The sequence below is a fragment of the Drosophila takahashii genome, chromosome 2L, assembly GCF_030179915.1.
Source record: "Drosophila takahashii strain IR98-3 E-12201 chromosome 2L, DtakHiC1v2, whole genome shotgun sequence".
Taxonomy (NCBI): domain Eukaryota; kingdom Metazoa; phylum Arthropoda; class Insecta; order Diptera; family Drosophilidae; genus Drosophila; species Drosophila takahashii.
The window spans coordinates 5,105,773-5,126,280 of record NC_091678.1 but is presented as its reverse complement, the minus strand read 5'-3'; the positions used below and the strand labels follow the sequence as shown (position 1 = coordinate 5,126,280).

Genomic DNA, 20,508 nt, shown 5'->3' with positions numbered 1-20,508 from the left:
CCCGCCCCCAGGAAGGTGAACAAATCGTATCGGGGACGTCGCTCCTGCCCCATTGTGGTGCACGGAAGTGCCGGCGCCGGACGGACGGGTGCCTACATCCTGTTGGACTTGGTGCTCGAGCGGATGAACAAGGGTGCGCGTGAGCTGGACATTGCCGCCACCCTGGAGCACCTGCGTGACCAGCGAGCAGGTATGGTGGCCACCAGGCAGCAGTTCGAGTTCGTGCTGATGGCCGTGGCCGAGGAGGTGCACGCGATCCTGAAGGCTCTGCCGGCAAACACTTCCGCCGAGAAGCGGGAACTGGACAAGGAGCCCGTGGTGGGCAGCGGGAACGGCAGCTCGAACAACAGCAGCAGCACCACCAAGGAGCCTCTCAAGGAGGACGAGGCGCAGGAGGCGGCCGAGGAGGAGGTGCCCACCAGCAGTTCCAAGGCAGCCGCAGCCGCAGCCGCCGCCAAGAAGGAGAAGGAGGAGAAGCCAGCGAAGGATCAGGCCAAGGTGGCCGAGCCAAAGACGCCGGCCAAACCGGCGAAGCAGGCGAAGAAGTAAGCCAATCCGATCCTGGATCGGATTGAAGGTTAAGCCTCAGGTTAATGATTGTTGCAGCGTTTCGGGGGTCTTTTTTCCGTTTGTTATAGTTAGAAATTGACTTGAGTTCGATTTTGATTTGGCGTGAGCACTTGGAAGGTTCGAAAAAGGCTTCACGAGATTGTCAGTAGAAGGATTTGCTATTTTCAGTTATCTACACCGCGCCGACCAAGCACAAGGATCGCCGGGATGTCCTGGGATCCCATCCTAAACGTGCCACGCTGCCCCGGTCTGCACCAGCCCGTGAGACCAGGGGTGCGTCCATGTGGGGGGATCTCCGTTCCGGAGGCAATTGTGCGGTGCAAGCAACTATAGAAACGCACGATATATAATACCATATTTGAGTGTTAAAGGATATACAAGAAATATTTACATACATACCTTATACTTATATACATGTCTAGGTGTTAAGCATTGGATTCAATTATGAGGCATTTTACTTACTCGTACATTTATCGATATCGATGTTGGCATTAAACTTAAACTCTAATCGATGTGCTTGAAAAACCAGCAAACGAACGACAACAATCGCTGAACGGTATACATATGCCAAGCCAGACAGAACAGAACAGCAGAAACAGCATCACTAGAACACTGAAAACAATTACACTATACATCAGACATTACTAAACCCACTACAAAACACACATGATACATATACAAGAGACAGACATATACAAGAAATGGAAGAATGCAAAATTTGTACCTAACTAAATTCTATTTACAACATGAAGAGGAAGCGAAAAGTTTAGTGAGGAGCAACCTATTGATGTGTATGACAATTAATTATACAAGGATATAATCACATTTAACAAATATATTTGTATACAATATATATTATTCATATACAATATGGTGAATGTCATTATTATCAACGATATATAATCGCAACATGTACTCGGTCTACGAAGCGAACCGAGTACTGTTTTACCAGGCCATATGTGTGTGTGCGAAGTCAAGAAATGGTTAAGTTATCAATCGCTCCTAAACGTAAGCTACACTTTTTACCCTTCGCAGTTGATTATATCATATACTATTATTATTATATTATTATATTCATATATTATCTAATTAGGACCATAAATGTCAGAGGAGCCGCTCCGAAGCTCCAGTTCCTGCCGGCCAATCCGTGTCCCTCGGTCTCAACTTCATGATCTCATGATCTACTTCACCAACCTGAGGCAGCTAGGGGCCAGGGAGCGGAGGGGGTTACTGGGAGAGGTTGGAGCTTCGCGTGCGGTTAGAGTATGTGCCACAACAAAGTCAGAGAATCATGAAGAAAGAAAATAAGCATTACAAAAATCCAAAAAAAATATATAGTTTAAGGTTATACCGGGGTTATGCAATTCCCCAGCATTGCAGACGCCCTGGTATACTGGTAGGAACATCCCAGAATCGCATCCAGAGACGACCCAGAACGAATCAGGACAAACAGGAAACGAACCACGCAAAATATCTAGAGAATCACACGGTACTATGCCGTCGAGAGACCGCATGACACACTATACAAAACACAACCCAGGGAACGGCCACAAAGATACAGTGACTAGCGATTCGCAACTACCGACTACACTACTACCGATTTAAGGCACCCGATAAGAAAAAAAATATATGAAAATCGCAAAAAATACAAAGCTCAGATTGAGGAGGACGTAAGTGCAAGTGCTGCAAATTAGCAAAGAAATATCCAAAAAAAATTATCAATTAAATAATACCATACTTAACAGTTTTACGTAGCAGTTGGAACTTAAACATAATGAAAATGAGTTATCGTAGTTCGAAATATTCCAAGACGACAAAGATAAGATACATTTCAGCTAAATTTAAGCAACAAAAACAAAAAGAAAAGAAAACGAAAACGAAAAATTATTATCTCGACGCAAACTTTTAGTTTATTAACATTTCCTTCGTTTGAACATAACAAAAACACAACTGACACTACACAACAAATAAAAGCAAATGAGAAAACAATATTACAATAACTGTGGCAAGTCCGAACAACAACCAGAGGGCTTGCAAAAAATATGATGAAAATTATTAACGTGGTAGAAAAAACAAAATATGAGAATAGTTAAACATAATTGTTTTAGAGCAAAATATTTAGTAGTGAGTTTTTCGATTGATTTTCGAGTACTTGAAGCAACGTTTTTCAAAGTTAATTAAAATACATACAAATACAACTACGACAATTTCAATTCAAATGTTCTTCGACGAAAACAAATTAAATAAGTGTACTAACAAGCAACGTAAATGTATCGTATTATAGTCAATCGCATATAAAGGCAATTATTGATGTATATTTCGACATAACCATAAAATAAAACATAAAAGTGTTAACGATTAACGAGGAAGAAACAACAACCATGCGTAGAAAATTGAAAGGAACTTACATATAATATAAAACTAATTATACAATTAATGCATAAATGTCTAACGGACTTTTCCATTAAAATAAACGTATATAAATATATATAAAATCGTACCTATTGCGTGTAAGAATACCCAGTATAAAAAGGGTAGATGCACACAAGACAAGCATTTCATCATTTCCCCCAAAAATCTATTTTCATTGATGGTGTAACATAGATATACAAAAAACAAAATCAACTAAAACGAAATCTGAATTATTATTTATAAGAATGGAAGCAGAAAAAGAATAAATCGAAAATGAGGACATAAATAAGCCGACAGAATCCACAACAAAGTGGACCGTTTAAGACAAATGGTTCCTGGCCGGCACTTGACTTTTAACTTTCAACGGGGCAGATCAGGTTGTTAACCGACTTACCCGAGGATCAGAACAGATCAGATGATGAGGTGGAGCAGATGGAGAAGACGACCAACCATAGACCGACCGACTGACGTCACGAACCCAGAACGAGGCATACAAAATGGTTTGAGTTCCTAAAGAAACATAACCCGACCACCTACAAGAGGACGGACCCCACAGAACCAGAGACCGAGACCCGAGAACAGGCTGTATATACGCACATTTAACTCCGGACTAGCAGCTAATCCTGACCAGACTCAGATACCCAACTACTACCGGACCTGACCGATCGGACGGAATTTAGTCTTAGGCCTACACAATGAGATTCATAAATAAGTATGATCGCCGGGCGGCAACTTCAGGATCTGTTCCCTCAAAGGAAGAAGTCAAGTGATGGAGACAGGTTTCCAAATAAAAAGGAACTACGACATTTTACTGGACCGAGAACACTTACAAACACTTATCAGACACTGGCAACCAAACTCACCATCTCACCGTTCTTACTTATTTATTTTGAGGGGATTGAGTTTGGTGGCCGCGGATGATAATATACAAATACAAATAAATACAAAAGCACAATACAGGCACCAAAAATGTGGGAAATATATGAAGCATTGATCAGCATGCAAATGAAAATTGTTGCTGTCTTTTTCAATTAATTATGGAGTAAGCAAATTAATGAAAACAATACGAGCAGGCTTTCATACATTTTTGGAAAACCAAAATAAATTATTCTATTAAGGAGGCATTTAGATGATAAGCGAAACATTTAACAATATCGATGTGTATACAATATGCTACATACAGAATATATATCTATTTAGCCACTTGGCAACGATTTGTGTTATTAAGCAAAAGATGACGAAAAAATAAACGAGAAAAGCAAAAAAAAAGGTAAAAACCAGCAAAAAATTATGCTGGCTGAGGCCACTAATATCTAAATGTACTTAAACTGATAAAAGCGAAAATGTTAAATGATTATTGATAAATGAATCAAGTAAATAAAATACACCGAACACCGACACTCGAAGAAAAAGAACATGGAGCATACCTATTAAAGGTTTTTTGTGCAAAACTAATTAATCTATGCAATTTAAGTGTTTTAAACATACATATAACATTAAACATGCTACAATTATTTATGAGAATTATATAGCAACATGTATACCTACATATATATAAATGTTATTAATCAATTTGAATTTATGGAGGACGAAGAAAGGATATGCATACCTATATCTAAATGTATCGCGCCATTGTGTAATATGCGCTACAAATAAAAGTTGAAAAGATCACAGAACACAAAACATATTATATTCTGCTGCATGTGTAAATTATATAAATGTAAATTAAACGATACCGAAAAAAACCAACAAAACGAGAAAAATGCGAACAATTTTCGATGATAAACAGCAAGCAGAAGAGAATATGGAGATGACGATGTAGAACCGGTAATAATTACGATTACTATTATAATACAAAATCAAAAAATAATAAAGAGACCCTAAAAAAACCTAGCCTACCAACAATATAAACCGAAAACCATTAGCAAAACTAAGCCAATGCCGAGCGTAGTACATAAAAACCTATCGAAGGCACACAGAAGTTTTGATTTCGCCCCGATCCTCATACCCAGTGTTCACTGTGTGCGCCTAAGATAAAATTAACTGAAAAACCTTGGCTCCAAAATGGCCAATACAGCATATCTGTCAATAGATCCCAGCTTGCAACTTGGCAAGTTGGCTCTAAACATCACTGTAACGAAACACCAATCACAACAACTTAACAGTCTTCAAAGGTACTGTAACATACAATAATCTGTAGAGTTGCTTATCGAAAATAATAGTATATAGAAATATATCTAACCATAGAACACTTAGAGTCTAAATACATGCACACTAGCACGCTTTCCCATTCAGTCCTCTTAACACGCATGATTTCGATTTAATCCACACTTCTTTTACTTGCTAATTTAGTTTGCAGATTCTTATAATAGTTGCATGGCCCCCACCTCTCCCAAAAAACAGAATTATGAGATCTCCGATCTCCCCTTCAAACAAACACACAACTGCGGTACTTGTATGCCTGAATACAACAAAATACACTGATCAAATAAGGTATTTCGTAATTTTTACTTTCAGCAAATGGTTGTTTATAGATAATAGTTAAATTGAAAGCCAATTAGGCAAATCACCCAAAGCTTCCAAGCAGGGATAAGGTTTAATGCCCAGTGCACCCAAAAGCTTCATTTCGTGTTTTTGGCATTTAAATAAGATTTATAAGTGCAAGCGGTTTTTCCATTGAATTTTTCATTGGCGTTCTAGAAAAAGCACTAGGTAAGCATTTGTCAAGAAGTAAGTAAATATTTCCATAAACATATAAGCAATTCGAGTACTTTCATTCATGTTTTAAAATAAATGCACTGGAAGAAATATATTAGTCTCAGTGGAGAGACTTAGCTACTGCTAAGCTAATTGCAATGCTTAATTACATAACCATATTTTAATCACATAAAACACAATAATTGTTACACTAAAAAATATATATTAAACACAGAACGACCCCAGAGACAAAAAAAAATAAAAAAAAAAGTGCAAGCGGTTTTTTCATGAAATTTTTTCATTCGCGATACAACCAATGTGCACTCAAAAAAATCGTTGTCCGCTCAAGGGACGTGGCTTACATTATATTTCAGTGTCTATTGAAGTAATCACAATTGAATCAGAAAACCAAAACAGAGTATAAATACCCAAAAGCTTCAACTAAAATATAATACACTACAAGCAAATAGCAGGCGGTTTTTCTTGTTCAAACAATTGCTCAATGTGCAATTAATTGCACTGAAAAAAAATTTGTTTCGTCTCAGTAGAGACTGGGCTTTTAAGCTAATTAGAAGACGTAGAAACACAAGGTGTTATACATATAATACAATTTTCTCAATTTCATCGGAGAAATACGTTTTAGTCACAGAGTACAAGCGGGTTTTTCGGATAGTCAATGGAACACTTTTTTTTCGTCTCACCAAAGAGACTTGGCTCCTAAGCCAATAACAATATCTAATGAAATAACCACAATTTAATCACACTTTAAATGTATTAACTACATATTCAAATGTTTATTCTATGTGTGTAAAGCAAGCATTAAAAAATCCAAAAAAAAATTAGAAAGAGGCAAACTCAAACGATGATAGTTTTATTTGTGTGTGGTACAAAAAAAAAAAAAAAAACAAATATAAAATTCCATTCCAGGCAAACAGAACCTACCCCAAAAGACCGAGAGCCCCGACCTAGACTAACACTGAACCCAAAAGTAGACAATCATTAGAAGCACGATTTATTTATTTTTTTCGTATTCTGCCTTGAATTTCACCCCTTTTTGCGATTTTCCCCGATTTTGCAGTGGCGACCGAAAGCAAACCAGCAGAACAATGGCCAGCGAATAGAATATATACTCGAATAAAATCGGGTCACAGCCAATTTTATACGCCGGCAACCGAGAGCAGCGACGCGACGCCTCGAAAAAAAGGTGGTTCGGTGGTTTGGCTGTTTGGTGGTGCGTGTGTTGTGTTGTGTTGTGTACGGTGTGTGTGCCCTGGTGGCTCTTGTGCTGAGTTTTCGATTTCATTCACTTTTTGGCACACCACATCATCGCCGGCTGTCGACGTTTCTGTTCGCCTGGTAGAAATGTCGGAACATTTCTTTGAAATGCCGCAATGAAAGGGAAACAAAAATGAACAAAATGAAAAAAGCCGCCGTGCCAGGCGCTTTGATGATTTTCCGCTTGTGCCGCCACTACCACTGGTAGAGGGCACTGGGTACTGGGTACTGCCACTTCCACTTCCTCCGCTCTGATGATGATGTTTGCCGGTGTTTGGCCATGGCGGGCATATCAATTTAGGGGAGTGGCATGCGTGACGCTTAAGCGAACGAGATTATAGACTCCCGATCCCCGATTCCCGATCCCCGAGTTCCCTATCCCCTATCCGCATCGTTTTTGTTGCTGTTCGGCTGGCCTGGTCAAAGGCGGCGTCTCCTTTGTTGTCGCTCCCCGGTGCAATTGGGCGTTGCCTAACAGTAACAGGAGCAGGAGCCGACGCAGGAGCAGGAGTTGGGGTCACCACAACCTCACAGACTCACCGCCTCACTCGAAACCTCAACCGCAGAGCAGGAATCGCTGGCTGTTTTGGCTTGCAGCCGTTGGTTATTTAATGAAAACAACAATCTAAGAGCCATTACGTGGACCGCCCTGTCTTGGCCCCAGGGTAATCGTCACTTTTAACCCATTTTCTCCCACAGCCGCAGAGTGTGGGAATTGCGACTTTATTTATTTGTTTTGCAGTAGTACCAAAGAGAAACGAATAAATTTATTTGGACCTAAAGTCTGTTTTACAACTTTTTTATACCGAAAAGTATATTTATTTTTCGAATTAAATATTTTGAATCATTTTCAAAAAAAAAAAGAGTTTTTAGCTCTTTGGTTGCCAATGGGTTAAAGCCATTTCATATTGGGCATTTATCACTTGTAGACTTTTACTGCCAACAAAGGCTTCGTAATAAAGAGTGTCAGCGAGTCAAGAATTGATGATTCCCTGTTACAAAAAACACACAGACGAATACACCAAAAATATCTATATAATTTTTGGATTTTTCATTTATGTTAAGATTATAAAATAAAATAAAAAATCGGTTTTCTTGTTCAATGATGCCCATGTTTCCGCGGACACAAAAGCGCCATTTGTGATTTTCAAAAACTTATCATAATTTTTACCTCTACATGGGAGGCATCGCTAGACTTACTCTACATAAGTATATACAGATATTTTACGTGGTAATCTACAGATACTCTACGTGAGAGTTGAAAATCAATACTACATATGCGGCGAGTAGGCATTCGACATATTCTCTACATCATTTTTACAGATACGGCGAATTGGGAGGTGGAATAGTACGAGAAGAATTTATTTCAAGAGCATATTTACGCTGAATTTGACAAACGGCGAAAAACAAACTGTATTATACAAAATAGAATGAACCCTCTAGTTTTGCTAGTCACATCTAGATGTCGCCCACGTAATAACGACCGAACCACATGCAAAATAATTTTCTTTAAATCATGAATATGGTTTTATAATGAAATATTTTTTGTTTATTGGCTTAAAATATTTTATTTTAATAGTTTGGTCAAAATAATTAAAAAAGGAAAATATGCCTAATTTGTGTGTAAATATTTTCTTTAAAAAAATCATTTAGCATTCTTTGCTTAATTTTAGTGATTTTATCGCGATAATTGTTTTTCAATAGTTAAATGTATTTAAGGGGTTAATATAATGATCTAGATTTCAATATTTAATATGGCCAAATCATCATATCGATTTGTTCGCCATAACTGACCTTCTTATTCAACATACAAAATATTTGACTTTAAAATGAAGGCCGAAATTTCTTTAGAATAGAACCAGATACCGGAGAAAATCACGTGTGTGAAAAGAAAAATTAAATTAATTCTCAAAATTGAATAAATTACGCGAATTATGTAACAGGCGAACAGGAACGGCTGGCGAGCAGCAGCAGAAGCAGGAGCAAAAACGGTGGCAGCTGGGAAAACCGCTTAGGAGCATTCACATTCACATCCACATTCTCCGCCACTCTCACTCTAGCACACACACTCTCGCCCCGGGAAATGCTTTTCCCCCAAAAAGTCAAAAAGTATTAAGTACGTGGAAGAAGCAGCAGCAGCACCAGCAGCCGGCACACTCGAGAAAAGCGGAAAAGCGGAGTGAGAGAGAGAGGTTGAGGTGGAGAGAGCTAAGAAGCGGGCCATAAAACATTTTCACATTTTCCACCGCCACGAATGGCGAGGGGTGGCTTCTTGAGGGGGTTGCAACCGAGTGTCACACTCTATCGGAAAATGTCAGGGGGAAGAGAGATAGCGAGATGTGTGGAGAATCATCAAAGGTTTGCCGCAGCGGCTTTTCCGCCTTTGTGGCAAATCCTCAAAGGAATTTTCCGATAATTGTAGCAGGCGACCAGCAGCCGGCAGCAGGAAAACTTGACCAAAGAAAAACCAAACACACACTCAACCCCGACATCGAATTTTCCGACGATTTCGTTTACGTTTTTCTTTTTTTTTTTGCGCGCGCTCGGCCAGAGAAAATTCGCTTTTCATATGTGGCTGACAAACACAGACAAACACATGCATCGATAGGAAGCTGCCGGCTGACGTCGATCCATTTGGCGAGCGATTTATGTGAGCTTTTCCCCACTTTTCCCCCGCTCCTCGTGCTTTTCCCGGTGTCGCCAAGCGATTTCTAATGCTTTTCGGCCCGGTCATAAAGCATTGGGCGGCGTTTTACGAGCTGGCAAAAAAAAACCTTCGCCTTTGAGTCGCTACCAAATTTGGCCGACCATTAAAAATCTCATTAATGTGGCAAACAAAAAAGGCCTGACATAAACATAAAATTTGATGAAATGAAAAGAAGCGGGCCCTCGCATAAATTTAGCGAATCAATGAAATCGATTATCAGGAATGGTGTGTGTAATGGTGAATTCGGATTCGAATTGAAAGAGTTGTCTGGCTGGAGATGCAGGAAGTGGGTGATGAGTGTGAAATATAGTGAATGAGTATCTACACGTGCCAAATGGCTAGGGATTCCCGACTTTGCAATGCCATGAACTGCAATAAGTTTCTTTTCTGATCCCAAACAATTTTTATAGGGATGCTAAGAGGTAAGAAAGTACACGATTTTACAAATATAATTTTTGGTTTCTTATTTCGTTTTATTTAATATTAAAGATTTTAAAATTATTCTTAAAGAGATAATATAATTAAATTATATTATAGGGTACCCAAAACTTCGTTACAGCTATACTATACTATATTCTTATTTCTGTTGTGACTTTAAAAGTGAGTTAATGCCAATATCACCAGCTGGTCCATAACGTAACCCCGACCGTCTATATTTGGCATACACACGCGTGTCTGGATTTGAAGTGTAAAGGGGATATATGTGCATATGGGCTATCATCATCAGTGAGCTCGCTGAACCATTTGGCGCGTGCTCAAACACAAAAAAAAGACAAAAACATTTGGTTAAATTTCGCATTGTTTAGTCTGCGATGCGCGAGAGTTTTTTTCTTGTTCTGTTGGCACTTTAAACAAATGTTGCAGGCGGTGTTTGTTTTTGGTTAGCCCACCAGCTGGTGAGAGATGATTCCTCAATGTTTTCCTTTGGTCTTTCCAGACAGCGAGGCGCGTCGAAAATGTCTGCAATAAAGGGACTAGAAACGTGCACATGATTAGCCCTGAAATGCAAAATTAAAACTACATGAAGAACTATAGAAATCTAAATGAAATTATTTTCAAAATATTTTTTATTTTTTTCCCACAGAACTGTTTCCATGAAGAGCTGTTAACATCTTTAACTTGGTCTTTAAATAAACTCCCCGCAAATTGGCACTTGTTTTAAGCACCCCAGCAGCAGCGAAATTCAATAAATATCAATAAAAATATTTACAGAGCAGGGCAAGATCATCAAAAGCAGTTGAGCCGCCCCAGAAAAATTCTGGTTCCTCAAGATGCAATCTCCAGCGGAGTGAGAAGTGCCGGCGAGCATTAACGGTAATCATATTAACTGAGCGAGCGAAAAGTTTAATTGAATTGCCCAAAAAGGCGGCAAAGGGTGGTCCAAAAAAGGGGGGACACGGGGCCGAGAACTGGTTGCGGATGCGCTGAGTCGATTAAGAAATATGCGAACTGCACGACGACAATGTGAAACGTTAAAAAGGAATTTTGCTTAATGGCAACAGCAACAGCAAGTACAACAGGAACAGCAGCAGTAACAATGGCTACACTCAGAAAAAGTTTTACCAGGCTGAAATATTTTTTATACATTCTCAACAGCTTTAAAAAATGTTGAGACGGACGGATGTTGAGACGAAAAATGTAATTTTTTGTACCCAAAATTATTAAAATTAAAACAAACATTTTTTAATAAAACAAAGAATATACTGGAATATTTTTGATGATATCTTTGTAAATGCCAATATGTTTTTCTCAGTGCCAAGAGCAGTAACAATGCTGACAATTAACCGGCATGAATGGCAGGAAGTTTGGGGAGCGACCTTGCAATGTCGCAACGATGACGAGCCAAGATGTTCGTTGTCTGTTAACTTTGCCGCCATTTGTCTGCAGTTGGTAGCTTGGCAACTTGGTAACTTGGTAACTGCCAACTGGCAACAACTAACTGTTAACTGGGCCTAGACCTGGGCTCGGCCGCCCCCAACTGCATTCCAACATGCCATGCGAAAGTCAAATCTAACTGCATGTTGCATGCCACTCCAAGACAAACCACCATATCCATCCATAAAATAATGGCTAATCATAATGCAATTTTAGCCGGGGCTAACTGGCGTTAGCATGGGCCGACTGCAGATTTAGGTAATGTGTCGAGCACTAATTGCTTGGAACACACTTTGAGACTAATGTCGAGCTGCGGTACTTTTATTAGACCTGGCAATTTAAGATGACCTGCAGAACAATGGATTTCTATTAGGAGTGACTTAATTGGAAACTGTGTGGGGGAAAAATGTTAGCAAACGAGGCTGGAATGGCTAAATAAGGAGAATATTTTGTAGCATTACTTATGCGCATTAACTATGCGCATTTTAGAGTTAAATTACCATGAAAGTCATGAAAAATTGATACAAGTTGCAAGTAGCTTTTTTATTTATATTATTATTTTAAAAAGTTTAACAATTCTGCTAACATTGTGGGAACTTTAACACCTAAAACTGTGTAATCTAATCTACCAACAGATGTTGGTACAGATGCCAAATATATTTTTCGCATATGTTGGCTATTTATTTATTTGAATAAATCAATTTGCGCAGGCGCATTGTTTCGGATCAGATGGAACAGTAAACAGAAAATAGGAACAGTTGTGTGGAATGCGATCTGTGATGAAACCCTCGTATTCCGACAGAAATAACGCCCCCTAAGCAACTGGTGAAGATCCTTTCCCTCCCCTTCAAAGATAATAACAGTTGGTCAGGCACACATACTATAAAACAGGGGATCCGACTGATTGTATCTAGCCTTCTAATGAATTACGGCACACTTTTCAATTAGTTGCATGTTTATACAATAATTTTGATGATTCTCGAGAACTCACGGAGATGTACACCCCATGATGCTAGAGGAGATAAAGACCGTCAGCTGTTGAGTTCTGAAGAGTTTTTGAAAGAGTCTGCGTAGGGTGTTAACTATAATGAAGCCACCCTGTGGTTGTGTTTAATTGTTCGAGAAGTGTTCTATACAAAAGCGGGAAAAAGAAGATAGATCCATATTTAAAATGTATACTTTAAAAAAATAGTTCTATGATTTTATATTTAATATCTTAAAAATATTTTACTGGGTGAAAAATACTTAAAGGTACTGATAAATTGAAAAATCAACCATTTTAACCATGTTAGGTAATTACTGAAAGCTTTACTTATTAGAGAAAAAATGCTCTGTGCCCACCTCTTCGAATATTCAATCAGTTTTAAAATAGCATGCAAATTCTCGGTTAATCATAGAATGTAAATAAATTGGCGCCGCACTTGGTGGCTATGTGTCAAGGCAATCGGAATAACATCTAAGAGTTGGGACCCGCAATTGGAGAACTTGTTTGCCTACGCACAGCGTTCAATTTGCCAATGCAATTGCAATTTGATTAGGAGGGAGGCAGAAAAAGCAGAAATTACAAATATATTTCTGCAGCTGCGGCCGCTTTTTGTCGCACTTTTTCCGCTAAACTTGTCATTGTTGTTCGGTTTTTTTTTCTATATTTAATTGCAGCCACGGGGGGACGACGACGATGGATGTTGGATGCTGGCACTCAAGTGCACACTTCCTGTCATTTACATTAACAAAGTGTTTTTTCTGCTAGTTTTTATTTATTTTCACAACGCACTCAATGGGTTCTCGAAAGCATGCGCCATTGTTCGATTCGTAACGGGGCCTCTGAATCGGAACGGGAGTCTGAATCGGGGTTGGAGTCCCTGGATCCGGAGATTGAGTCCCATTCGGGGTTCCTGCAAGTGCACACAAAGAAATTACAAAGCTTTTGATTTCTCGATTAATAAAATTGTAATTCAAAATTTAAAAAGAAACAAGATAAATATCTATGGAGAAAAAAAACAAGAAAGAAAGCTAGCTTCGGCCAGCCGAAGCTTATATACCCTTGCTCATTCCTATTAATTAACAAATCGCAAAAATGTTCAATTTTCTAATATTTCTCATTAATTTTCCGATCGTTCCTATGGCAGCTATATGATATAGTCGTCTGATTTTGATCAAATTAAGATTGAAATTCGGAAATATTTAAAAAGAGTCATATCCTAGAGTAGAAGATAATACAATAAAAACCAAAGAAGCTAGAATTTATTTCCTATTACTTTTCCACTAATTTTCCGATCGTTCCTATGGCAGCTATATGATATAGTCGTCCGATTTTGATTAAATTAAAATTGAATTTGAAATTGAATTTTTTAAAGTTTTTTTTTTCCGATTGTTCCTATCGACTCGTCTAGTGATGCTGATCAAGAATATATAAATACAATGATATGCTTTCCAATAAGTATTAAAATAAAATATAAAATATAACATTATATTTTTCTTTACGTATTGTTATTTATTTTTTTGTTTTATATATTTTTTGCCGTGTCAGCGGTTGCGGCTGCGCGTGACGCACGTGGTTCATCGGGGCTTGGTGGTGCGTAGGGGTTGAGACCTATGCTTGGGGTTGTTCCTAACCCGCAGCACTTTCAGTTCAGATGGTTTATTTGCCTCGCCTGCATTGTGCCCCGTCGCTTGTGCCTGCCACACGCATTCTTGACCCAAAATCCAAGACGGAAAAAAGCCAGCTGCAGCTGCACCAGCAACTCCTTGGCCAAAGATCAAGGCAGCCAGCAGTGGCGTGTCAAATGGCCAACCAAACCAAACCAGCTGTTGCCATCCCATCAAATCAAAACCAGTTAGGCGAGCAAACATTTGGAAATGGGAAACCCATCCTAGAACCATTGTCCTTCGGTCGCCTCGACATATGTGCAGCTTCACAGTTGACTTGAAGGCAATTAGCAGGACTCGCACCCTCACTCGGTTGCTAGTTTTCACCCATGCAAATGAGTTGAGTGAATGTTGATTACAATTCAACCCACTACCAAGCCCTATTTTCTTATAGGTAACCCCTCAAATGGCAGCTGGTTTTTCGGGTCTGGCTATTTTTAGTTTTTCAAGTCCTTTTTGTGGGCTACATTTGTCAACAATTTGTTTTACGGTTTTGTACTTTTTGTGCGGGTTGCTACTAAGGGTTTTGGAAAATAAAATATCATACAAAAACTAAAAAAATATTAAGTAGTTTTACAGGTCACCAGAAACGTCGATTCCTTGTCTATCTTCCCTTACATCATACAAAGTGGTTGCCTTGCGTGATTAATTGCCACATTTGCGGCTATTATTGCGAGTCCTGCTGTTGTTATTTGTCTGGTTTCTGCTTTTGTGCGGCATTGGCAAAAAGGATGCAGCTTTCTCGGGGCAAGGCCAGTCCCAAATAATTGCCGACTGATGGTGTCTGCGGCTATCCACCAACAGCTGCTGCAATCACGCAGTCTGTCGACTTCCAACGGGGAGAAAACAAATATTAAAAACCACTTAGAGCGACGCGTGGCTAGCAATTAAAGTAAACACCAAGCATCGGTAAATCCTTTTAGCACTATAACCTATAATTGCAATATGAGCTGCCACTCGATGCATCCTGATCCGGCCACAAAAATATCCTTTCCTAGGCAGCTACCCCTTTTTGTGGTGTGTGTGTTTTGGCCCAACTGGGAGTTGCCATGGCAAATCCCTCGAATTCTGTGTCTGCGCATGCGCGACGGAAAGTGGCAGCTGTGAACTGAGGGACTGACCCCCAGGTCGGCGACTTTGTAATCCTGCGGAAGTTGATTTTATCACGTGTGTCCATTAGTTACCTTTCGGTAACCTGGAGTCCGGCTGCTGGGTTCAGAGTTCAGCTTAGAACAGAAAGGAAACTGAAAAGGGTTTTACTGGTATAGTTTTGAATTTTGTGGACAACCAAACCCTTTTTAAACAGCTGCTACTCTCTTGATCAAATATATCTACTTCGGAAATAGTTTGTCAATTGGCTCCACTAAACGTCAAGAGTTTAACAAGCTAAGTAGATTAAAAAATCTTATAAAATTAATCAACCTATCAAGCGAGGAGAATGCTCCCCATTCACTTGAAAAAAGCTGAATGATCTCGGAATAACTGGAGGCAAATATTTCAAAGTGCAGTGATCTCTCTCGCTCAAGAACCGCTGACAGAGAGTTCCCATCAATTGGAATGCCATTCGAGTGGTGTGTGTAACCTCGGAGGTTAGACCAAAAATGCCATCAGTCATTAATCTAATTTTTTCTATTTATGGCAAACGATTGATGGGCTTAGAGCGTCGCCGACGACTTGACAATTGGCGGCTAATTATGCAATGGCATCCCGAAAAGCCGGCCAGGAATGGGAACTGGCAGCTGGAATTAATTGGGCTGCCAACCGGAGATGCAAGTCTGGCGATAAGACCCTCTGGTCTCTGGGACCTCTGGAAACTATGAAAATGATGATGATGAGCAGTCGGCACCGCTGGAAAAGTCAAAATTAATGGGCCGAGTCAAGAGGCGACAGTTTTGTCGAGAAAATCAAATTACACTACGTTCGTTCTATGTTCCTAGTTAAATCTGTGAAATGGAGCGGACGATTAATAAGATGCGATACTATCTGAAGGATGAGGTGGTCTCGCACAACAAGAAGGACGACTGCTGGGTGATCATACACACGAATATCTTTGATCTGACGCCCATGTTGAAGGATCGCCTGGACCACTGGAATCGCGTGGGTGTTGTTATGATATTCCCAAAGTATCTTTCTTATTTAATAAATTTTTAAGACCCTGGACTATCTGGTAGCCCATGCCGGCAAGGACCTCACCCATTTCTTCCACAAGAACGGAGAGCCTCGCACGGAGATCTCGCCCAGCACTGGGCGACCACGTGTCCTGTTTCCTCCCATCTTGGAGGTGGCCATCTCGGAGTTCTCCAAGACGCCGGGTGTCATGTGGAGCCAGGACCCCTTCTACCACATCGGCAGGGTGACAAAACGAGCTCGGGTCATTCGGATTGTTAACACCCTGACTGCCCAGACGCAATTCATGACCGTTTGCGACGAGGACAGCATCTACGACATCCAGCAGAAGTACAAACAGCGATACAATCACCACGCCGGTAGTTACGAGTGGAGGAAGTTCTCGAAGGGGGTAAGTTTTCCTTATTAATATCCATAAAATTATACGTTTTTCGGCCCTGCTCTAAATTTAATATGGGTTTTCCCCACATTATCATATTTATTGCTCTATACTTCAACATTAAATGGTGCCATTAAAATGCTAGATTTTGAAATTAGAAAGTTAATGAAACATTACTTATTATTATTGTAATTATTAATCATTTTACTACTACTAAACGATTTTATTTATTTTTTAATTTTTATATAATGTCTAAAAATGATAGAAGAAAAAAAAAATTGGTTATAAATCCTAAAATATACAAAAATATTTTAAGCAAAAATATTTAAATAACAAGTGTAATGCATTGTAATAAATTTTGAAGACATCTGAGAAAAACGTAAACTTTAGTCATTTGATTGTTTAGCCTTTAAAATGTATATTATATCTCCCCTAACTTAGGGCAAAGGCTGCAGTGTCCTGGACCTGAATGGCACCCTGGACGAGAATGGACTGAGGGACGAGGAGGACAGCACCGTGGAGCTGCCGCCGCCCTCCATTTGGCTGTACTACACGGATGACATAACAATTGCTTGATTATTCCGCTTGTGATTAATTGTTATTGGAAATTTCTTGTGCTGTTTCGGCTGCAAGTTAAGCTCATTTCAAGCTAGACTGGAGTTGGTAGTTTACAGGCATTTTGGGCAAATTTCAACAAATGTCATGGTCGACAGCGGGCGGTAATAAGTCAGAAAAGTGCAGCCGACTTGTTCGGGGTCGCACTATCTACCTATCCACTTATGTACCATACCCACTATATAATATGCGCCTTATTGCTCCTGATCGCGGCTCTAATTTATGCGGGCCGGTGGAGCTGTGAACTCGTGTATGACGATCGGGGTGTCTGTTTTTTAGTTTTTTGAGTGGTACAGCGAGCCTGCAGCTGCCCAGTTGGCACGCGTTACTTGCCGGGGGGAGTGATCACTGAACTGTGAACTTTTGGGTGTTTTTCAGCGAGCCTTTCGCGGTGGAAGTTATGGTGTTTGGTTCTGGGTTCTTGAAAGTGCGCCCACCTTTCTTGGATCTCCACTAAGCTCTGGGGGCTTCGCTGGCTGCCTGGCGTTGTGTTATCTTGAGCGCATAAATAATTAATTTCAGACTCATTTTGCTTAATAATTTTTTTAGTTGTTTAATTGCAAACCTGTTTGGTGCTGGCTCGGCTTGGGGCCAGGCCGGACCATACATGGTCTGCGGCTGTGTTTTTAATTTACATTGCGACAAAAGAGGCTAAGAATCTGGCACTTGAACAATGTTGTGAAATATTTTAGTCGCTGAGTATGTGGGATTTTTGACAAGCCAAGGGGTTTGGCAGCAGAAGGTCGCCAATGTGTGTCTTTTTTTATCGCGATTTGAATAAAATAAACAAAAAAACGGTGTAATTAACCTCCGGGGGTCGCAAATAACAAGTGACTAAGAGGAAGTTAGACTAAACAAGTCATAGACATTAAAACTAGAACTATAAATTAAATGGTCTTTGCTGTTCTACCAAAAATTAATGAATGAATGTTAATACTTTAATAATACTTATCCTAATCCATAAATATTCAGACAATCTAAGAACCCTTTTAACTGTCCAAGGAAAGGCGACCGAGACAGACCCAAATTAAATCCGCCAAATCGAACTGATACCTAAGAACAACGTCTGAGCCAAGACATGCAGAATCTTGTGAAATTCTCCTACCTGTTCTGAAATCTCAGTGCCTGGTACCGCCACCATGATTGGATGACTCACCCGAGTCTGCGAACACGTTTGCGCCTGTCAGGGCCTGGGAAAAAGGAGCAATATCGAACATTGGGAACCTGCCGCGGTCTGGGATCTTTTCGTTAATGGTGGTTAAGCGGGGGAGGAGAAGGCGATGGGATACCACTGCGTAGAAGTCTTCAAATCCATTGCACTGCCCGAGTCTATGGAATTGCGTTTATCGTTTGGCCAAACCTGTTTTGGCATTCCTCCCCCCCACAACTCGACCGAGTTCGTTGCCTAAGTCTTTTGTTCGAAGCGCCACAGAGTTCATTGCCTGGTATAGGTAAACAAAATGCATTCGTGTATCAAGCCATATTTGCTGGACTCCGGTAGGTGATAGGCCAGCCCATCATGAGTGTGCACTGGGTTGTTAATTAACGGGGGAGAAGCTGGAATTGGCAATTTGCATAGAGCTGGAATGCATAACCTCCCAAAAGCTAATGAGATTGTACATTAGTTGCTGTAACTTATGTAACGGGAAATGATTTGTTTTTTGTTTAGACTTTTATCTTTTCGAGCAAAATATTTATTATTATATTTTAATTACAATTTTAAAATAGTATAAATAAATTCACTAAAAAAAGGATAATTTATGTACTTTCATTCTTGGATATATTTTCAACAACCATTCATTCTTTAAAGTTAAAAACGTTTCTTGGTATAACCTACTTTAAATACAATGTCTAAGAATTTAATCTAATAGAACCGGTGACATGTTGCCAGAACCATTACACTAATTTCCCTGTTCACGCGACATTCCCTCAAATACAGCGGATCCAACTTGGATCATCGACATCACCCACAGTAGTAGAAGAGCATGTAACCCACTTCGCTGGGGTCTTCGGCATCCCATTCTCACCCATTCAGCATTCAGCAGACTGGGTAAATCTGAATTCCATGCCGGTCGCATTCTTTCCCATCTCCCCAAAGACAGGCGGAAGTCGGGGCTCTGGTATGCGAGCATTCTTTCCTCCAGCCATATATTCCCAGGCTAAGCGAGCTAATTTAGTGCTTAGCTCGACATAAACTGTGTGCGGTTCCTGTTCGGCTTGTTAATTGAGCAGACTTATGCAGATGAGCTTAGAAATAGAAAGCCAGGCAAGCGGGACAATCGAAATATTTTGGCATGAAGGTCACAAGTCCAAAAGGAAGTCCGAACCTCCGCCCCCAAAAAAACCTTTCGACGGCTCCAAAATTGGGCAGCGTAGATCCAACATCCGTTATGGCTCAATTTCATTTACTTTTACTGTTTCCAGTTCTTAACTTCTACGTGGCCTGAGACTCCTCCAGCTATTGTGATGGGGAAAATACCCTCCAAATGATTTGCATTTGGCATACAAAGCGTTGACCGCTGCATTTGGCACTTGGCATTCCACACCCAACAGCCGTGGCAAATTAAATAATAAATTTACGAAGGAAAAAAGAGTATGCGACAACAAATAGCGGAACCAAATTAGGAAGTGGCCACACCACAAAGTCCCCCAACTCCATATTGGGGGGCTCACTGTACCTGACCAACTGTCATGGGCATATTAATTGTAATGTGATTGATAAGGTGGCTTCTTGAATGAATAAGTTAGAGACCGCGACTTGAACTCTACAAAAATGGGTCTCAGGAATTTAACAAAAATGTGTTTAATTATATAAAATGTATTTTAATCTATTCTTATCATTCTCATAGTTTTAAAAATATATAAATACTCCAATAAAAATATTCTTTAGAACGAAAAAAATATTCTTCTTCTTTAAAACGGAATGAAAAAGTGTCAAATTAATGTTATTTCCTTTCTTCAATTTCTGAGTCTCTCCCGCCAAATTGATATGCCACTTTTGCACCTCACGGGCCCTGGTGATTTTTCATAAATTATTCAAAGCCTAACTGCTTCCGTTTTGGACTGGAGTGCCTGCCTGCCTGCCAGTCAGTCAGTCACTCCTCCGATGTGGATGTGAATGTCTGCTGCTCCCCTGGCAGATTGACAAGGTTCGTTGGGGACTCCGCGTGGCCAGTGGGTCAGCGGGGGGTGCTGCACTTTC

The 20,508-nt window shown here is 40.0% G+C and overlaps 3 protein-coding genes across 4 annotated transcripts in view; 2 read left to right on the top strand and 1 right to left on the bottom strand.

Annotated features, from left to right (window-relative positions):
- IA-2 (tyrosine phosphatase IA-2) overlaps positions 1-4,875 on the top strand; it is a 45,264-nt gene extending 40,389 nt beyond the window's left edge. For both annotated transcript variants that reach the window (XM_070211399.1, XM_017142233.3), the window contains exon 11: positions 12-4,875. In XM_070211399.1, the coding sequence (XP_070067500.1) occupies positions 12-549 (538 nt within the window). In that variant the 3' untranslated portion in view covers positions 550-4,875. The remainder of the gene's footprint in view (positions 1-11) is intronic.
- An 8,412-nt stretch (positions 4,876-13,287) lies between these two features.
- Positions 13,288-20,508, bottom strand: part of LOC138912520 (uncharacterized) — a 38,498-nt gene continuing 31,277 nt past the window's right edge. Inside the window, exon 4 of the mRNA XM_070213525.1 lies at positions 13,288-13,431. Coding sequence (XP_070069626.1) covers positions 13,300-13,431 — 132 coding nt within the window. The 3' untranslated portion in view covers positions 13,288-13,299. The remainder of the gene's footprint in view (positions 13,432-20,508) is intronic.
- On the top strand, positions 16,046-17,345 carry LOC108057789 (cytochrome b5 domain-containing protein 1). Its single transcript, XM_017142223.3, has 3 exons — positions 16,046-16,282; positions 16,338-16,703; positions 17,133-17,345. The coding sequence occupies exons 1-3, from the start codon at positions 16,136-16,138 to the stop codon at positions 17,265-17,267; spliced, it is 648 nt and encodes a 215-aa protein (XP_016997712.2). The 5' UTR covers positions 16,046-16,135; the 3' UTR covers positions 17,268-17,345.